Source organism: Eurosta solidaginis, chromosome 3 (assembly GCF_040869045.1).
Source record: "Eurosta solidaginis isolate ZX-2024a chromosome 3, ASM4086904v1, whole genome shotgun sequence".
Classification (NCBI taxonomy): domain Eukaryota; kingdom Metazoa; phylum Arthropoda; class Insecta; order Diptera; family Tephritidae; genus Eurosta; species Eurosta solidaginis.
Genome location: NC_090321.1, coordinates 90,260,569 through 90,282,056, shown reverse-complemented (window position 1 = coordinate 90,282,056; position 21,488 = coordinate 90,260,569). Strand labels below are relative to the sequence as shown.

Here is a 21,488-nt window from a genome sequence, read left to right as displayed (position 1 = left end):
CCGGACATAAGTCGGAATGGGGAGAGCAGGAAAATATTGATTTGTGAAGGTTGTGTGCTTTCCCAGTTAGCTTTTTTTAAATTAATAAGTCATATTTTTCTACTCATTTAAGACTGCTTAGGTCATTTACTGTTCATGTCGAAAATTGGTCGGATATGATCGAAAGTGGTATCAACGGATGCGCATCACTGCCAGTTATAAGAAACTAATTGTGAAATTTAACTTGTCTAACTGTTCAAAAGTTACTTTAAAAAACAGGCGCTTTCGATGTCAGCTTAACACGGACTTTGCATCAACCAATTCACCAAGTTATTAAAAGAAAAGATATATAATAAATTTATATGCTCACTTTGCATATTTTTTTTTCAAAAAATTAATAATGAACAATGAATTCAAATAAAATAACCCAAACATAACATGTTTTCAAATTGTCCTCAAGTTGTTAAAAAAGCAAAATACCCAAAAAGGTGCTGATTTTTTTAAAATTTTATATTGAGATTGGCTGAAAGAATAAGCGAAATCAGTGAAGCAAAATACTTTACTAGGTTCTAGGGGCATAAACACTCCTTTGAAATGATCCTTACCACATACTTAAGTTGAGGACATATGTACGTATGGGAAGGGTTTGAAAAATCACTTGGGCTTAAATTAAACATCTGTTGTTTATTTGCGAAACTATACAATAGCGTCTGAAATGTTAATTTTTATTTTCACACTTCATCCTTCAACACCCATGTCTACCGGTTTGACATTTCCTAAAGTTGGCGGCCCTATCCAAAACTAGTCCCTTCGAGTGAACCGCATTGATTATAGCCTATCAACCAAGCCTAAATATCACCTACACGTTACAGCTCCTTTTACAAATGTGAATACGCAGGCACATATATTTACTTGTCCTTCGCAAGAACACTCAAAGTGGTGAAGCAAAAGCTTTCTTAATACAGTCGAACTCATGACCGTGTGTGCTACTACTCTAATATAGTGCACAGTCGAACTAGTCTGAAAACTGAAGCTACGCGGTCATCCATAATGAGCTATTTAGCCCTATTCTTGAATCCATCGTAGAAAATCTACGAATACAACCCTCCGCTACGAATACGAAGAATTTGCTATAACTGAACTCATGTGAAACCGAAAAGTGCTGCCAACATAAAATGACAAATTTATTCGAAGTCAGCTGAGCGATTGTAAATAAAAAATTTCAACTTAAATTTTAGTTTAAAATTGCATTATATCATTTAAAATGGATTCCATATCATTTGCAGCTTTTTTAGAAGAAAATGAGCAAGAAAGGCGTGATTTAAAAACTGCGAGAAGTCTTGAAATTAGAAGAGGCTATGTATGTGAAAGTTTCCGTGTTTTAGTGAACTTATAAAGGTTTTCAAAAATTGTGTTTTATAAAAACTTTCCACCTAAACAAGGAAGTACACCGTTGGGTGGGTCATCTTCAATGACTCCTATAATACGCTTAGCATCGGTATTACGTTTTTTTTGTTTTTTGCCGAAGGTAGCTATCAGCACGGAGTTGGAAAAAATTTTGACTCTCCGATGTGTCAGACCACATTTTCCAAAGTTTTGAAAGATGCCTTATTAATTTTCCAAACGCGGCTATGTCCACAAATGATACACTTAGATATGAGCAACGAAGAGAAACGTAGCGTAAAAAGGGATTTCTACGAAAAATATAGGTTTCAGGGTGTAATCATGTTTTATAGTTTTTGTAATAATTGTCATTATTATAAGACCCTTAAACATTTAAATAAATATTTTAGTAATTTAATTTTAATTTAATTCTTTTAAGCTTTCTTCCAAATCTGTGAAGCTCTGTTGCCGATATGCATACATGAATATATTACAAAACCATTACTTTTTTCCAAGAAGTTGCATCTTTTGTTGGTGGCGCAATACTATTTGCAATGTTTTCCCAAAATTTGTTAACCTCCTCCTTTGGGCACTTTGTAAAACCTAGCACCATTTCAGGGTGCTGCTGCAATAGGTCTAGTAAGCGGGAACATTGTTGGCGAGTTGACAATTTTTTACCTATTATAACAATAGATTGTAATTAAATTAGTATAAATATCACTTTTAATAATATAATTACATTTTATTTCTTTAATATTCCTTTTTATTCTGAATTTGAGACAATTCTACTTTTTTCCGCAAGCTGATGCGCGTCGTAGAAAATTTGTACGAAACTCTACGATTTGACAGTTCGAGTGAGTTCAGTGAAGGCTTTCTACGAATTTCGAACTTACGATGGATTCAGTGAACGGACTTTCGTAGAATCTACGAAAATCGAACATACGATGGATTCAAGAATAGGGTTGATTATATCATAAGACCGGAAAACAGCAGTTAACATCTATCAACTTAAAATAGGTCGACTTTCATTCTAAAATATCCAGGGCTGTCATGGAATCCAAGCCGGTTTTGCGTTTTGTCGGAATTACAAACCAATATTGATTTAAATTGGTGTCATAAAACCGTTTTGGTTTTGCTTCTTTCGAATGTAAATAAAACCGATGTTCGAATCAGCTGTTTTGCGGTGCACCTGCAATTTTGATGTTAATTTTTTTTGGCAAAATTTTATAAAATAGTTGTTTTGTGCATTTAAACAGCAATAAACAAATTGATTGACATCAAAATAGCATCAGCAGTTGTAGCATTTATATTATTGGAAGAAGAAAGTTGCTAGAAGGTCAAAAGGAAAATTTTGGAGAGATCGCAGCAATCCATTTGAGTTTCCAGAGAGAGCGTAAATAAACTGTTTCTGTGGGTTTCTAGATATGTATAGTGTATTTGCAGTTACATTGCATACTACCGCATAAGCAAAGAGGCTTTCCGAATGGTATTGGACACCATTGAAGGATGCGTAACTCGCTCGAAAGTTCTGCCAGTGCTGCAACTAGCAGCTACGTTACGATTTTTAGCTGAAGGACCCTATCAAAGATCAGTTAGCAAGGATTCTAGCATGAGTGTAGGTAGAAGCACGGTGTCAACGATTTTAGATGATATGCTTTGTGAAGCCCTTCGGAATATCTGGATGTTTCTCCATAGATTCAGTCGAAATACTGTTTTGCATTAAATTTTTATGTTTTCCCCTATTAAGAATGAAAATATATGTAAATTTACATTTATTTTTATAAAATAAACTTTTATTTACTTACATTTTTCGAAAATACTCAACTACAAGAGATATACAACTATGAAAAAATTAAATCCAACAGCATTTAACTGACTGGATTGTTTCCGATAGCAAAACCGATGTTATCGGATTCTGTGACACCTAAAACCCGACACTAATTCCAATTCGAATATTAAACCGATAACATTGGATTTCATGACACCAAAGTAATTATTTTCTCGTTTTTAAATCCGATTCCGACAACAATAGGATTCCATGACAGGCCTGATCGTTTTGATTTAACGAAGACTATTGAAATCAATCACCACTATTCTGCATTTCGATTACGTTCCCGTTCTACGCTCCGCTTCAATCGAAGTTTGGTATTCTGCATTACGACGGAATCGTAAAGAGAAGAGGAAGATCAAATGATTTTTCGAAATCAGCTGTTGGTACGGAATGTGTGAACATTGGAACAAAATAAATCAAAGAAAATTTGTAAAAAGCACTGAAAAACGTTCATATTTTATTATCCACGACATTTTGTACAAAAAAAAGCAATAGAATATATTGCCGCAGTGTTATATTTTTTTGAGTGAAGTGCTTTCATAATTGTGTGTTTTTGTCGTTCTTTTGGCCAATTCCCTGCCGTGGCCACCAAGTTTTGTTAAAACGGATTCCTGCGCGAATATAGTTCACATTTTCTGAATTTTAAGGATGGTAATTTCATTGCACTGGCCTAAAATACTTTATAAAGGTTTATTTATTCTTTCCGCAAGGATTGTTTACGTTTTCTCTTTACCTTCCTCTACGCCGACAGATTGCTTTGGCATATAACTGGACCCAACGAACAGACACAAATTATAGCTGTCTATTATAATGGAATCAATAGCCGCGGCATTATTTATGGAGTTGGAAAGCAACGCATGCGACAATGGAAAGGCAAATATTGCGAGATTTGTGTAATCCATTTGAGATGAGTGACGAATTGTAAGAAATTGAACTTAAAAGTGGTAAAGTTTAATGACTTATTTTCTTATTTAGGTTCAAAAAGAATTTTCGACTTAACAAGGATGCTTTCAAGTATATGTTAGATACTTTTGCGGGGCAAATACGTCCAAGGACTTCGACATCGACATGTTGTTTTTGACCTGCAAACATATAAAAAACAATCATCATCAAGCCTTCTACGTTTCTTAACAAGTTTTACTTACATTTTTGTTAAAATTCTGTTATAAATTAATAAAAAATAAAAATAAAATATTTTTCCGCCAACTAATTTGCAACTTAGAAAAACGGAACTACGATCGAAATGCAGAATACAAAAAATCGAAGGATTCGAAGTTGGATCGAAAGAGATTGGAACACAGAATACCAAAATTGCCAAATCGAAAAAATTCCAATCCAATTCGAAATGCAGAATAGGGCTGAATGTTGTGAACACAAAAGTCTGCAAACTTTGGGCCTTGTAAAATTTTAATTATGTAGATGCGCCGAGGATTATACGATTTTCACCCATGAGTTACGCAATGAAATCCACTTAGACTGCTTATGATTTCGAGGGCGGCACCCTTGGCCGAATAGTCACTCCCTAACGTTTCAAGGTGTTTCTTTGGTTGGCAGCATATCGCGACGAAAACATCCGTCTTCGGAGCTACACCTGCAGCTTCTAGGAAAGTGACGTCGACGAAGGTATGAGTTCGCAGTCCCAGTCGTATAACTTCTGTGCTGGCATATGGTGAGGGTCAACAGGCGTGGTAGCGACTGGTAGCCGGGATTGCTACTGTTCGCACATCGGGAATTGGAGCTCTTAGAAACAGCCGAAAAAACTGGAGGCGCCCTGTGCCACGAGAGTCATGAGTATTAATAGACCATTAATATCAACCGTAAGTCGCTTTTGTGCGTGACCGCCAAGGAGCCACAAATTTTTTAAAGAAATTGTGTTCGCGACGATTATTAGGAGTTAAACCCAGGTGTAAGAACGATTTGCACGAGATATACAGACAAAGGTGTGACCATTTTATGTATCTCTATTTATTTTCAGCAGGCGCAGCGGTACCAATTCCAAAGACCGGGGTTAGGTTCGAAGTCTCTCTGGAGTAAGTGAACGAGGGACAATCCCTCCGCAAGGAGCTACTCCTGAACATTTTTGAACGATCTGCGAGATTTTGAGGCAAAACCCCCGGATCTTTCCGAAATGGCAAAACGTTGATTTCCTTAAATACATACAAACAAAACCTTTCCTAAATATTAAATAGAAAAAATCAAGCTTTTTATAGTAAGAACACCGGCGCGCCGCCACCGCCGCCGATAAAGTGATCGCCGTAAAACTTTATTACATGCAGCCAGAATTTAGATTCCCTGCAAAGTTAATAAAGCTCTTCCAAATGACATTGAGCAACACCACCGCGCTAATTACCGCGAAATCAGCCAGTTCAATAAGGCGAATAAAATTCTATCTGGCGTACTGCGCGAAGACTGAATCCAAAAGGCAACAAACTTACTCGACCTTATCAGTGCACTTCTGACCTGGTAAATCTGCTATCGACGAGAACTTCACGATGTACCGGATAGTGGAAAGGCTCACGATAATCTACACTCACCATTTTTTTTTTAGACTTCAAAGCGGCCTTCGACATCGCTAAAAGAAATTGATTGCATGCTGCTATGCCTGAGTTTAGCTTCCCTGCAATGTTAATAAGGCTCTGCAAAATGACATTGAGCAACACCACCAGCTCCGAAAGAATTGGGAAGGATATCTCTGAGTCATTCGAAACCAAACGAGGCTTGAAACAAGGAACTCCTTTTCGTGCGATTTCTTTAACCTAATGCTGGAGAACATAATGCTAGCAACTAAGCTAAACCGTGATGGCATAATCTATCTACGGCGTACAATTGTTGATGATATTGTAACGAACTTGGGGATTCTGCTTATTTTGCACCTTCTGCTATCTTTCGAATCCGTAAACTGTCGAATAAATAACTAAAATATTCAGTATAGAAATATATTCTTTATTTATAACTCTACTGTAGATGCAGTATTCAAAACTGATTGATTATCGCTTGCACAGCGCGGCTTTTATACTCTCCATTAGCATCGTTCGCCTATTTCCCCCAAGGTCTAGACTTTTCACGAACATGCCTTCTGGAACAGTTGTTTCTCATACTTGGTTAATTTGCTATATGCGTGTGTATGTGTGAGTAACAACTTCTGCTCTTTGCTGATGATAACGTGATGTGTATATGAAATAATCTCTTAGATTCAAGTTACTGGTTGTGTGTATGTGTGGCTGCTTGTTTGATGTGTTCATGAACATGAGTGTGGCTGCTTGCTTAATTGCTGTTGTGCGCTTCTTTAGTAGCAGCATAGTGATGTATAAAACTGCTAATAATCGCCACAATATTTTTTGTATCTTTTTTGGTGGCGTATTTATAAAATAATACAAAGGTTTTCTCGAAAAAATACATTTTGTATAAGAAAATAGCTTAATGTTGTAGGTCATATTGGCTTGCTACGCTGTCAACTGCGTTAGTTACATATCTCAAATTGACATTTAGAGTAATTTATAAATAAGTATATGTGGTTTGTGCAAGTTTTTATAATTAACCGATAAATTAAAGATTGATTTCAAGTGAGTATGTATGTATTAAGTTATTACCTATTAAAGTGGTAACTTTTGCAGTTAATGTGTTATTCTATGGTTTACAAATCAAAATTATAATTATGTAATAGGAGAATTTTAACTTTACTCTTGAAGTCGATCATATTAACACATATCTTAACATTATAAGGCAGTTTATTAAACAATCTTACACCATAACTGCGTATAGAGTTTGTGCTTCTTTGCGTTCGGAAATACCAACTCCTTATATTCAATGTGTTTCTGAATTGATATGTTGGATTCTCTGTGAAGTTTAGGTCAAGATTATGTTTAATTAGATTATTTTTGATTTTGAAAACAAGTATCAAAGTTTGCAAGCTGCTATGCTGTTTGATATTTAGCCTATCTTCATATAGACTAATTGTAGGTGTAATTTTTTGGCAGGAATAGAATATTTTTAATTTTTATTTTGTAACATTTGTAATTCACTTATTTTGTTATCTGCGCACCGGCTCCAAATTGGGTTTAAATATTCTATTTGAGACATGAAATATGCATCGTAAAGTAACCAGAGTTGCTTTCTGGGTATATTATTTCTATTTCGATATACGGCGAAGTTTAATGGCATCAACTTAAGTTTCAGTTTGCTTATATGTTCGTTCCAATTTAAGTTAAGAGTCGAACCATACTCCTGTATATTTCAACTTATCAGCTTTTTTAATGGAAGTGTTTTCAAAGTCGAAACTAGGCAAATCACTAATGGTTGGAATCGGTTTATAGTTGTTAAAAATAATGAAATTGGCTTTTGCTAAATTTATTTTTAGCAAATTACAATCGAACCACTTGTTTATCTCATCCAAGTCCATCTTAATGTTTGCTACCAATTCCTCTAATGTACTTGCAGAGTACATAAACGTGCCACCATCAGCATAGAACCGGGGGTACCTTTAAGTTTTAGTATGTTATTTATATAGATTATAAATAATGTTGCCGCTAGTTTTATTCCTTGCGGAATACCCGTTTTAATTTCCATAGTAGAGCTTCTAATATTATTTATTTGTACGAACTGTTTTCTTTTTGTTAAAAAAGTTTCAAATATTTTTCGTTCTTTGCCTTTCAACCCTAAATCAGCCAACTTCCGAACCATTATTTCTAGATTGATTGAATCGAAAGCCTTCTATAAATCTATTGCTAATAGAGAAACATAATTCTTTTTATCGAGGTTTTCATATATGAATTCTGTGCACGACAGTCATGTTGCCATTGTATTTGAGCTTTCCACAAAGCCGAACTGGTTTTTATCAATTATCTCATTTTGAGTCAGAAATTGTTTGAGACAGTTAAGTAGCATGCTTTCAAATATTTTATCGATGGTGCTAAGCTTGGTTATGGGCTGGTAGTTTGAGCACAATTCCTTAGTTCCTCCTTTATGTACAGGAACCACTGAGTCAATCTTAAGCTCATCGGGATACTGGCCTGATCGAAAACAATCGTTAATGAATTTGCTGATCGGACCAGCAAGATTATCTTTATATTTTGTCATAAATTTCGCAGAGATTTCATCTGGACCATTGGCGGACTTTACATTCAAACTATCTATCGCTTTTGTAACTTCCAGGGTATTACACTCTGCTACAGTGAATGGATATCTTATATTATTTGATGATTTTGATTGTATCTTTCATTTCAACAACTGTGACAAAGTATTCATCAAGATTATTAGCAATCTCAATGCTATTTATAATAGTTTTTTTTATGTATAATTTGGCCTATATCAGTAATATTATCAATCTTCTTTCCATAAATAATTTCCTTTATAATTGACCACGTTTTATTTCCAGAATGTATGTTTTCTGTTATTTTATTACCATAGTATTGTTTTTTCAGATAGTTGGTCATGTTTCGAACTATGATTTTTAGGGAGTTATACTGACTATACTTTATTTTCATTTTATAATACTTACTAGCAGACCCGGCAGACGTTCTGCCCCAAATTTGGCCTATTTGCATACATTTTAATAAGCTTTTTCCGTCCAGTCCCACTCCGGGTCTCAGTCCCAGTCCTAGTCCTAATCCCAGTCCCAGTCCGTCTCTGGTCAACTTCCCGGAAAAAAAGGATCGTAAGTACTAATATAGGCAAATTTATATACCAAATTTCAGGCAAATCGAATAGGACGTATGTAAATAGGTATGTGGGTGTTATTAATTCATGTCTCTATTTCGGCTATATCCGGGTCCACGTTATGAGACCCTAGTCACCAAGCGGTATAATATATTACTCTGTACTAAAGCACTCATCAACAGATTTCATTTGATATCCATATTATATAAACACATTCTAGGAGTACCCGGGTTCACGTTTGAACAAACTCGACCGACGCATCTCTTCAAACACCGGCGACCAACTAACACACATTTTAGCCTTTCCTTTTATATATATAGATTTTTATTTTTCACATTTCACTATAATATTAACACGAAATGCAGATATTCGTTGCTTTTGTAATTCGGCTTAAAAATTGCACATGGAACAACTTAAGACTCTCCTGAATTAGAAACCCCGGGTCCGGGGATAATTCCCGGGACTGGTGATGTGCTATACTTGATATCATTCACTATAATATTTATTGATAAGCATGTTGTTTAATTAAACACGAACGTACATATATCCGCACCACCTGAAAATATGAGTGCCGGTGCGTATACGTATAATTTTATTATTACGTATAAACAAAAAAATTTGCAATATAATAATATTGCGACTATAAACTGAGATATAACCTATCCTATATTTCAAGTTAGATCAAACTACACACGGGGTGCAAAACAAATTCAAAATCGGTTCAGTAGTTTAGGAGTCCATCGCGAACAAACAATGTGACACGTGATTTTTACGTATAAAGATTTTTATCTCTAATCATGTTAGCAAGTTTTGAATTCATCCAGGGATTCCTGCAATTGATAAAGAGGCATAGAATATTGATATCCGTGCCTAACGATTCGCGACAAAACAGATGAGGATTTGAGTTTAAAAATTATAAAAAAGCAAGTTGTTACATTTCTTGTAAAAACATTTCAATTCTTGGTGCAAATTTATTCAGAATAAAATTATAAATGTTCCTTTTCCTGTTCGCACCTTGGCAACCACGTCACTATTGACAGATATAAATTTAAGACGAATAAAGGATTTCGTGTATCTGGGAACCAACGTTAACAGTGAAAACAGTGTCAGCTTTAAGGATGTGCTGACACACTATTTTTTCTTCTTTAAATTAATAAAAGTACGCTTTTCAGAAGTCAAGAAATTTTCTGATCGCTATGCAGGTGTCTAAATGCTAAGGTTGTTTTTGTTATAGCGATAAGGTTACTCCCCGAAGGCTTTTGGGAGTGTTATCGATGTGATGGTCCTTTGCCGGATACAGATCCGGTCGCTCCGGTAACACAGTTCCATTAAGGAACCGACCATCTCGGGAACGATTTATATGGCCACATTAAACCTTCAGGCCATCCCTCCCTAGCCACCCCCAAGTTCCATGAGGAGCTTGGGGTCGCCATAGCCCCGTCTGTTAGTGAAACGGGATTCGCCGCTCGAAGGTGAGGTTGACAATTGGGTTTGGAGAAGCTTTATATTGCGCTGGTAACCTGAAGATTGCGCCACTAAACCCCTTGTATCTGGTATTTTAGTCGCCTCTTACGACAGGCATACCTACCGCGGGTATATTCTAACTCCCTAACCCGCTGGGAATAAAATGCTAAGGTAAGCATCGACTGCAATTCAACGCAATTTATGAGGCGCTGGCAATATACATGTCTGGTGAGCTGTTACAATTTCATACCATTAACCGTGCATCGTATTGTCTCTTTGCTTTACCAGCTCCCTGCCTCTGGTGTCAGCTAGCAGGCTGGAATGCCAGAGATCATGGGGTGCGTTAAAATCGCGAAGAATAAAACGGGTTTCACCACTAAATAGCGCACTGATATCAGGGCGGTAGCCATTTACACAGCAGGTGGCAGTGAGGGACCTCCACCATTACCCTTCACGCGATCTTTCATATGGATGGTGTAACCCGGTCTGGCAGTTAGCTTTGTTGAATTGCGGCTACACGGATATTTATCTTTATTCATGTAATCATTTATCACCGCGATGGGGGCAGTCGTCACTTTGGGGGTTGGAGATGGGTGGACATCCCTTGAAGGATTTAGGCTTTGTCGCGCGTGCTGCGCTACTGTTGCTGGTGTTGATAGTATTTGTGTTTTGGCAGCACTGTGCAACGAATGCTCCTTCCTTGATTGTTGGGTCCATGCCAATTAGGGCTCTGAGGATGCAAAGAAACCTCTCCACAATGTCTTTTCGAATCCCAGAACTCATTTAAAATTATAAAAAATACTGAGGGCTGTCATGGAATCCAAGTCGGTTTTGCGTTTTGTCGGAATTACAAACCAATATTGATTTAAATTGGTGTCATAAAACCGTATTGGTTTTGCTCTTTTCGAATGTAAATAAAAACGCCCCTCGGCAGTGTTTGGGAAGCGCTCCGGGTGTATTTCTGCCATGAAAAGCTCTCAGTGAAAACTCATCTGCCTTGCAGATGCCGTTCGGAGTCGGCATAAAACATGTAGGTGCCGTCCGGACAATTTGTAGGGAAAATCAAGAGGAGCACGACGCAAGGTAGGTAGAAGCACGGTGTCAACGATTTTAGATGATGTGCTTCGTTAAGCCCTTCGCAATATCTGGATGTTTCTCCATAAATTCAGTCAAAATACTGTTTTGCATTGAATTTTTGTTTTTTTTATTAAGAATGAAAATATATGTAAATTTACATTTATTTTTTATAAAATAAACCTTTATTTACTTGCATTTTTAGAAAATACTTAACTGCAAGAGAAATACAACTAGGAAAAAATGAAATCCAGCAGCATTAAACTGATTGGATTGTTTCCGACAGCAAAATCGATATTATCGGATTCTGTGACACCTAAAACCTACACTAATTCCAATTCGAACATTAAAACGATAACATTGGCTTTCATGACATCCGATTCCAACAATAATTGGATTCCATAACAGCCCTGACTAACTATTCAAATAGTCGAACCTTTCACAATTGACTAAAAAATGCAAACAACTAGTCGATTAGTGATAATCGATTATTTTACTAAACAACTTTTGCCAATCAAATAGTCGATTATTAAGAGGTCTACTGCCAATATCCCACGTTGGCAACAATGAGGTAGCCGAACTTTAAGTACTAATAGTTCCACATCTGTTCTCCCATTTGCTTGCTGACGGTGATAGAAATTCCAATACTGCCGACACCGTTGGCTGATAAAGAGAAAGTTTCTTGCTTAACAGAACTCATACCATATTGGCTTACTGTACTGCTTCAGTGTTGTTGTTGTGTCAAGTGTTTTCCGATAACGATGCTAAAATATGTGGCAGAAAATCCACCGACGCTTGTTTGCCAATGATAGCTACCCTGATAATCTGCCTGCAATTAGGGCTAGCCACTTCCATGCCGGGTGATATTCCCTGAAAGGAGAAAGTAGAGGATGGATATTTCTTTCTAAGAAAAATTCACAAGGTTATCATTACAAAGTGGAAACCAAGATCGTGATGACCAATTTGGTACTTCCAATGCAAAACTGGACCTCATATACACTGAATGAGCCCATAATACGACCAAAATACCCCCTAATCTGTCATTAATTGTTTATAATGCGACTTTCAAAATAAGCGCAAATGGAATAAAAGCATAAAATTCAACATTGATCTAATCTACTGTGAAGATATCTATTTTAGTAGCTTCGGGGTGCGGAAACAAAGAAAAGAAAATTGAACATTTTTTGTTTACATTTGCTGCGAACAAATCGACCTTTGGTGGGCCAAACTTAAGTACAATTATTTCAAAGGCCAACTCCTATTCCATTTCTTCTGTGATGATTTAATATATGGCCAGAGTGTACATCAGCACAATTCATTTGTGTAGTATTCGACTGTACGATGCACAGTACAAAACACAACATAATAAAATATTGGCGGAGCTCGAATTGTTTATGTGTATTCTACCGTGCGTACACAATACTACACAAAAACTTAGTGTGCATTGACATATACAAAAAATACAACTTAGGCCGGGTTTTCCGTGCGAGTTTTTACCAGCCAAATTGCAAATATTCCCTCGGAATTTTGTTCTGCGGATTCTTTTATTCCAGCGGATATATTCCTCCAACTTTTTTCTCCTAGGGGGAACAGTAATTGGGGAATAGGAATTTCGAATTTTCGAAGTCAGCTGTTTTGCTAATTGAAATTTTGATGCTCATTTCTATTTTTGTTTAAGAAACGGAAAATTATAGTTATTGTTGCGCATATCATATGGTATTAACTGAAATTTGTAGATAATGAATTGGTTCCACAGCGACATTCACAACGGAGCGCATAAAAAGAATACGGTGCTTATTTATATACTTGTCGACTTAAAATAAAGAGTACTAGCAAATAGTATCGCCCCTGGTCGAAATTCGATCAACTTTTATTTTTTTCAGCTCACTCTATGCATCCAGTTCATTAATGCGTTATTAGTTGAGCAGTTAGTGGAAAAATAGCAGCCTCACTCAGTAGTAGTGGTGGTAGAGCTGAAAATAATTTCACTATAAGGGAGTTAAGGGTTTGCAAATGGCCTACCATCATTGCATTTGCAAACGGGTGTAGTATTTTTACACAAAACGCCAACAAATTATACGGCTTAGCATTTGCTACGTCATGGCAAATACGCAACATCAAAAACCATCAGCCTTATTGTAAACTTCATGTGAATAAATCAATCCCATGAATTTTTTTTTTCCCATGAACAAAAAATTCGTATCGTTAATTTCATGTGAATCAATCCTTATATTCGAATTTCGAATATGCTATTGTGAACATCACTCATGTTTTGCTGGAATGCGCCAGCTAACTCAGTAGGTGGGGTCGCGGTTCTGAACCCTCTTCCACCTTGATGCAGGGAGGATGTTACAATCATCTTTATTCCTACTTTATGCACACACCTCTCGATCTTAGACCGTTCGATTATTCTGCATTTCCGCAGGTCACATTTTCTTTTTCTCCAAATGACTCCCTCTTACTTACACTAAAGCCATCTTTCCCCTCCCCAGCCGATTAAATTAGTAGACCATATTTAGTTCTTTTCTCACTTCAAAATGACATTTTTAATATAAATTTATCTAACAAACTATACATGGACTAAACATTTTGTTTTTAATTAATATCTCAAATAAAGGACATACATATGTATGAGTCAAAATTTTCCATCAACAAAAATTCGCAATAAAACAAAAAATTCTGTATGGATTCTAACAATGACGAATATTACATGAAAGCAAAAATTTAAATCATCTAACATCCAAAAATTAGATCTTATTACAATATTGCGTATCTCTCGGGACAAAATTATACATACGTATATGTTAATACAACAACAACAATGAAGACTTATATGAAAAAAAATCGTATTACACACAAAATATTATTATACAAAAATCAATTTTATGAATATTCTTGGATCTTAGCGGGAAATTATGTATATGCAATAAATATCTACAAATTTTACAAAAAAAATATTTCTCTATGTAACAAAGAGTCCTATTACAAGAAACATACGTATTCACGTATTAAAATAAAAAAATTATATGTATATTTATTTACGCGTCTTTCGATCACTAAAAATTCATCCGAACGATTAAAGCTAGATTGGAGCCAGTAGTTTAATCTAAAATCACCCGTTTGTTAGTTTTTTAAGTGATCTATTATCTAGTTATTTATAAATGTATATGTAAAAAGACATAAAACGGCCTATTGTACAAAAAAGGCTTTGCTTCTGATATTTCCGCTTTTTATAGATTTCGGGTGCACTGCAGTAAAACTTCATGTAGTTGTTGCAGTCACCACTACTCGAATTCACGTTGGTGATACAAGATGATCAATAGATGAAGACAATTATTTATGGAACAGTTAAAAATTTTCCTGGAGCTCGCAAAGCTTTAGGTTACTAGAGATGACAAGATGACATTCCACTAGAGGAGAAAAATGTATAATCAGCGCGACTTTAAATTGGTTAATGTGCATTTCATGCCAATTTGGCGTTCACGCGTCTAAGACCATTACTGGTACCATGGCCAAACACAAATATTCGTAACACAAAATAAAATAATTAAATTTATCCCACAGAAATAAAATTTAAATAAAAAAAAGTTTATACAACAAAAAGAGAATTGCGTTTAGGAAAATATTAAAGAGTTGAGTGGGGATTTGAGCTCATTAAAACCAGTACCCGCATACGCATTATGCCGGTTTCGGAGTTTTCGGGAAGATTAGTGACCGAAGTCGACATTGGAAAAAACCACTTCTCGTCCCTGGCACTTATCGATTAATAATATCCCACATTCATATGCTGCGTGGTTGGGGTTTCCTTAACCCTGCGTTTCAAGCTTTGCTCTTATTTTGTCGCCCGAAACGGAATTGTGTTTGGAGGTTTTTGGCCTTATAACACTTTCTCACAAAATCTTTCAACTTATACCCTTATAACACTTTCTCACAAAATCTTTCAACTTATACGGTTCTTATTAATTTTTCGCGCCCAGGAAAAAAAATTTGGATAAACTATCTAAAATACGTTTTTCCTTTTCGGACAGCGCACTGTAGGAAGTTTAATGCAATATCACATACAACAAATCTCTTTTCAACAGTTACCCCGTTTTACAGAGAGAATCCAAAGGAGACACTGTTTTCCTGTGCTGTTTCTCATTGTCATCCTTAACATTGAACCGAAACCATTAAAACCCTATATCCATCACTTTCCTATTCACCACCGCGGGGTTTCCATCTGGCAACCCTGGGAATACACCTTTTAAAATACCCTTTGGGACTTTCCGAATTCTTACTACTGTTGGACAGTTCGCTGTTTAAATTAAATAAATTAAATTAAATAATTAAACTCCGCGTTTAGTTAAACGTTTAACGAGGCACAAGGCTCTGTAGTACCATTTGGATGTACGTTACATGTAAGTTACGCATCTGAAGTGGCTTAAAAGAAGCCACTTGAAGATATGGTTACAAGGGCAGAAACCCACAAACTACCTAAGTGTTTGCCAAGTCTAAAGCAGTGGTCGACTACGGATAGCGTTCAAAAATTTGGGGCGTGACATCAAACACGCGTATTGACCTCGGAAACGTTAATCCAAAGGTAAAAAATAGATATTTTGACAGTCAAGAAATATATTTAACTGAAGTTGACAATTTTCATGTGGGTTTTGTATCTTTATTCTACGCAGAGAAGAAATTTTTTGTTCAAAGGGATTTGACCATTGCTGGGCCAGATCATTTGATGTGTTGGTGTCTTTTACCAATTTGGAGATCCAGATGTTTGAATTTATATAACTGTGCAAAAGGTTTTATGTAATTTTATTTCGGGTCGTTACGCGATTATACGGCAAAGATATTTGAGATTCATTATAAAATTTCTTGAATGTTCTTTCAAGTTAAGAAGTATTAAAAGTGTCTGACTGGACACTGGACAATGCCTTTATAGAAAGTGTCTGGCTAGCGACTTTTTATATCTTTACGAAGAAAATATATATAAATCAGCCTTATTAAAATTACGAAAGTAAGGTCTATTTCTGTAAATTTTTAGCACGATATCTGCTAAAGCCACAATGACTCAACCTTCGTAGTGTACCAACATTCCTACTTCAGGAGTAAGTATGCACTGACGAAATTTCAACTTGTATAAAATGACGAAGGTCTGGCTGTCACGGGTTCTTACACTTTTTACAAGGGATACAAAAACTCTTACGTTTAATAGTAAATATAAATTATGATGCTAAAAAATCTTACCTATAATAAACCAAAGATAGTATCAAATCTCTTTATAACAACATTATTGAATAGGAACATTACACACACATCGTAGCTAAAACAAAATAGAAATAGTAATTATTATTCTAAGTCTTAAATTACTGATTAAAAAATTTTTGTTGGCATTCAACTTCAGTAAGACCAATCAATCGCAATCAACATTAAATGTTTTGTTTTCAGTTAGGGGCGAAAGTAATTGTTCATCATTTCGAGTTTGGTTTCACTTATTAAATTTCAATTAGCTTTGTTAACTTACATTTCCCTTTTGAGAATGCCCTGTTAAAAACAACAATCCGCTGATGTGTTTCTTCACCTGTAAAAATAAACTTTAATAAGTAATAGCAACCAAATATCAAAAAAAAAAAAACACCCAAATGTATGGAATTGGGGTTCAGTAAGACCAATCAATCGCAATCAACAGTAAACAATTTTTTTCAGTTAGGGGCGAAAGTATTTGTTCATCATGTTAAATAGAGTTGGGTCGTTTCGTTCTTAACTTGTTCACTTAACCGGGTGTTTGAACTTAATAGTAAACTAAATCTTTGATTTTGCTTCTATTTGTTCTTTAAATTTTTTGTCTGCGAGATTCTTAGTTCATAAAAATTGTATGTACATATATACGGACAAGTTAAAACTAAACATCAATGACGATGAAAAAAAAAACTCACTAATATCAACAGACGTCATAGTTAGAGGCATCCCACAAACTAGAGAAGAGAGAGTTGGAGTTCAAACACCTCCCACTCGCGCCATATTCCGAATCCCCAGCAAAAACAACAACAAAACATCGGGAATATTAATAAAACTATGTTCTGCTAGTGACCGCTCGCTCTTACTAAGCTCAGTGGCGCATTACTGCAAATTATTGAAGAGACCAATTATGCTCTTTGATATTGGGCACTTTACAAACGGTAGAGTGGATATGTACGAAAGTCTGACTCAGCGCAACAGCCAAATTCCACAATTTGCACTACAACTCAAAAGGAAGCAACAAATACAATCTGTGTTCACAATGCGCGGTTATGTGCATGTAAGAGACAAAGCGAATGAGAAATCCATCAAGGTATCAAGCGTTGAACACGTCAGTCAGGTGGCAGAAACTGACAAAATGACCTGCTAACCGCTTCAGCACACCTTCAATGAGAACCTGTCTCCGCTTCAAGAGCACGTATGCTTTTTATCTACACATGAACACATATATATATGTATACACTTTTTTATTTTTTTAAAATCAGCCTTCAGCAATCAGCAAACTTTTTTCTCTTCCACCTTCTCTTAAGAAATTGCGAGAATGCCTCCAAGCTACCATATTTATAGATTTTATTAGTACCTTCGGTCTTTTTCTTTTTTCTTTTCTTTTTCTTGGGTTTTTTCAATGCAATGATCCATGCTCTTACGTTTTTTCACCCTTTTGGCACTAGATAATTGTTGTTGGTCCAATGGCAACACATTTAACATGATTCGAGTACTATGTAAACAAAAGCAGGGACTGAAAATATGTCACATTAATGCGCAAAGCTTGCCTAAAAAAATTGATGAATTTAGAAATTTGTTTCGAGTTTTCCGAAGTCGATGTAATATGTGTCTCCGAGACATGGTTCTCTTCGTGGCATGATGATGACACGATACGAGTTCATGGTTATGAACTAGTCCGAGCAGATAGAATCGAGCGTGGTGGCGGGGTTGCTATATTTATTAAACAAGGTATCTCGTACAAAATTACGGCCAAATCACCTGAAGTGAGCCCTACCGAGTACTTCTTATTCGTTGAAATCATATCCAAAGCGGAAAGAATTTTATTAGGGTGCGTTTATAGGCCAAACAAAAATATTAAATTTGATCAGTTCATTGGCATCCTTGAAGAAATATCTCTTTACTCAAACAATATAGTTATTACCGGTGATTTCAATTCTAACCTACTTACAGATTGCAGTTTCAGGCAATGTGTGAACAACCTGGGTTTATTTTCTGTTAATTGTTCCATACCTACTCATTTTACACGGACAAACAGTTCGTTATTGTATGTTTTTTTCGTTAGTGACATTTATAAGAAGTTACTTTATGATCAACTTGCAGTTCCAGCCTTCTCTAACCATGACCTAATATTTCTGGTCTATGATTTCACCTTCATTTGCAAACCAAACAAATATTCGTACCGCGATTTCGCTCATATTGATTACGCCAAGCTTGAAGAATGTGTCGATAGAATTCACTGGGCATCTATCCGCAGTATGACGTCATCAAATGAACAAATTGATTACATTCAGGGTAATATTCTCAGTCTTTTTGATAACTTTGTTCCACTTGTGACAAAGTTTGTACGGAATAGTAAGCGTCCCTGGTTCAATAATCATATCAAGACACTGATCTCGAAAAGAAATTGGGTATACAATAACTGGAAACGAACAAGAAGAGACACTTTATATGAGGAACTAGCTTTACCAGGCGCACGTTGTAACGCCCGAGATCGAATGGATGTTGCGTTATTTTTGCTGTTTTGTTTGTTGATAATTTAATTTATTGTTCTGTAAATTGAATTGAATTTTGTACGCATATTTGGTGAAATTTTCTGTTAAAACATTTTATTCTTGTATCTTATTTTATATTATTGTATTGCTTTTACCGCTGATGATTGTTGCTTTGGTTACATTCCGAGGAAGCATGACTGGTGAACCAATTTTCAAAGTTGATATATGCGCAGGCATTCCTTTTGGTTCTAAGGAGTATAGAAATTCATTTGGATAATTCAGAATTTTATCTTCTAAAATAGTTCTTTCGCATAGCCAAAAAACAAAAACATTTAAATTTAAAATTCTTAATTCTGAAATATGAAAAACTTTCGTCTTGATTGAAGGAAGCTCGAGCCAAAATTTGGTGATGATCGAAGTATAGCAAACACGTTTTCATAGGGAACACACACACAGAATTTGATTTTTATAGAAGATGTAGATAGACTGAAGCTGAACAATTTGTTCAACAGCGGCAGATTACTAAACGTCCAAAAGGCATAATAGCTAAACTCAACAATGCAGTCAAACTTTAGGTGCTAAAATAACTTAAGTTTGTACGGCAGCCATAGTTTTTCCCCATTCCACATTTTACTGGAGGTTTTAGGACTTAACGTCACATAGCTCCTTACCAATTTTAATTATCCTACCATTACGACATCCAGATATATGCAGTATAATATATTCCATTTGTATGGGAGGTGCCACGCCCTTTTTCCCAATTCCATATTTTCTTGGTGGTGTTAAGGATTGACCTCAAATAACTCCGTACTGAATTTCAATGTTCTGGCATGTATACCTTCAAAGTTATGCAGTACCAAAGATTCCATTTGAATGGGAGGTTCCAAGCCCCTTTTTTCCCAATTCCGCCTTTTTTTGGTGGTGTTAGGGATTGACCTCATATAACTCCTTACTGAATTTCAATGTTCTGGCATGTATACCTCCAAAGTTATGCATTACTAAAGATTTCATTTGTATGGGAGGTGCCACGCCCCCTTTCTCCAAATTCCGCATTTTCTTGGTGGTGTTAGGGATTGACCTTTTATAACTCCTTACTGAATTTCAATGTTCTGGCATGTATACCTTCAAAGTTATGCAGTACCAAAGATTCCATTTGAATGCGAGGTTCCACGCCCCCTTTTTCCCAATTCCGCCTTTTCTTGGTGGTGTTAGGGATTGACCTCATATAACTCCTTACTGAATTTCAATGTTCTGGCATTTATACCTTCAAAGGTATGCAGTACCAAATATTCCATTTGTATGGGAGGTGCCACGCCCCTTTTATATATCGAAATTATTTTAAGCCTAAAACCTTCCCGTTGATCGAAGAAATCCATAACCAAAATTTGGTGATGATTGATGTGTGGGAAATACGTTTCCATAGCGAACACACACACACACATGGAGTGACAATCAAAATGTACACTTCTTTTTATATATATATAGATATTAAGACCTAAAATACGAGGTAAACAAGGAAATCAAGACCCAAAAATGTAGGTATTATGAAAACAAGTTCGGGATGGCAATAGGCTCCAAACAAACCCGACAGCGATATATCCTACGATAGATACAGTGTGGGTGCTAACGAGTCAATCCAGGGATTCGGTTTCGTGTGCATTGATGAGTGAGACGTTATCCAGTCTGTACTATCCATTAAGTCTAACGCTGTTGGGTTTGATGGCATTCATCCAAAGTTCGTCAAATGCCTCCTGCCTAAAGTTCTACCCTATATAACTTACTCTTTGAATACTATCCTAACGTCTGGCAACTTTCCAAAATGCCGGAAAGTGTACAAAATAATACCTGTCACGAAGCCCAACGGAGAATATAGACCTATATCTATACTGCCGCTTCTCTCTAAAGTTTTGGAACGGATTATGTATGATCAGATAAACAGGTATGTTCATGAAAAGTCATTACTATGTTGCCAGCAATCAGGTTTTAGACCGAGAAAGAACTGTACCACTGCTCTATTAAGAGTATCCGATGGCATACGGTTGAGTATTGATAAAAACTTTTTAACCATACTCACTCTTATTGATCATTCCAAGGCTTTTGACCTTGTGAACCACAAATTGTTGTATATCAAATTGAAAAATATTCTTGATTTCGAGTCGCCTGCCCTTAATCTTATTCGCTCTTACCTTTTGGACCGATCGCAAGCAGTTAGCTCAGAAGGCAGAGTTTCTAATTTTCTTCCTGTAACCAGGGGTGTCCCACAGGGGTCGATTCTCGGTCCTTTACTTTTTGTATTATACATTAACGATCTCCCCAAAATAATCAAGTATGTATAGTAATATCCACATCTACGCAGACGACGTCCAACTGTATATGAGCTGCCC

General features: G+C 36.0%; 1 protein-coding gene, 2 long non-coding RNA genes and 2 other non-coding genes across 12 annotated transcripts in view; 2 read left to right on the top strand and 3 right to left on the bottom strand.

Moving 5' to 3' along the window:
* The window catches only part of LOC137244145 (uncharacterized), an 82,705-nt gene that overhangs the window by 21,440 nt on the left and 39,777 nt on the right, over window positions 1-21,488 (top strand). The gene's annotated exons all lie outside the window — the stretch shown is intronic.
* On the top strand, window positions 3,372-4,394 carry LOC137246525 (uncharacterized). The gene is made up of 3 exons (XR_010951534.1): window positions 3,372-3,844; window positions 3,945-4,114; window positions 4,169-4,394. It is a non-coding gene; the product is annotated as an uncharacterized lncRNA (long non-coding RNA).
* The window catches only part of LOC137244142 (uncharacterized), a 39,261-nt gene continuing 29,298 nt past the window's right edge, over window positions 11,526-21,488 (bottom strand). The window contains exons 1-4 of one of the 7 annotated variants that reach the window (XR_010950818.1): window positions 18,034-19,208; window positions 16,893-16,949; window positions 16,616-16,691; window positions 13,894-14,796 (exon numbers count right to left, since the gene is read on the bottom strand). Coding sequence is in view for 1 of the 7 variants with exons in the window: in XM_067772729.1 (XP_067628830.1) it covers window positions 12,128-12,256; window positions 16,893-16,949 (186 nt within the window). In the remaining 6 variants the exon portion in view is untranslated. The other 6 variants (XR_010950816.1, XR_010950817.1, XR_010950815.1 and 3 more) reach the window with 6 other exon arrangements.
* LOC137247361 (small nucleolar RNA Me28S-Gm1083) lies at window positions 16,764-16,849 on the bottom strand. The gene has a single exon (XR_010951826.1). It is a non-coding gene; the product is annotated as a small nucleolar RNA Me28S-Gm1083 (small nucleolar RNA).
* LOC137247369 (small nucleolar RNA Me28S-Gm1083) lies at window positions 17,019-17,107 on the bottom strand. The gene has a single exon (XR_010951834.1). It is a non-coding gene; the product is annotated as a small nucleolar RNA Me28S-Gm1083 (small nucleolar RNA).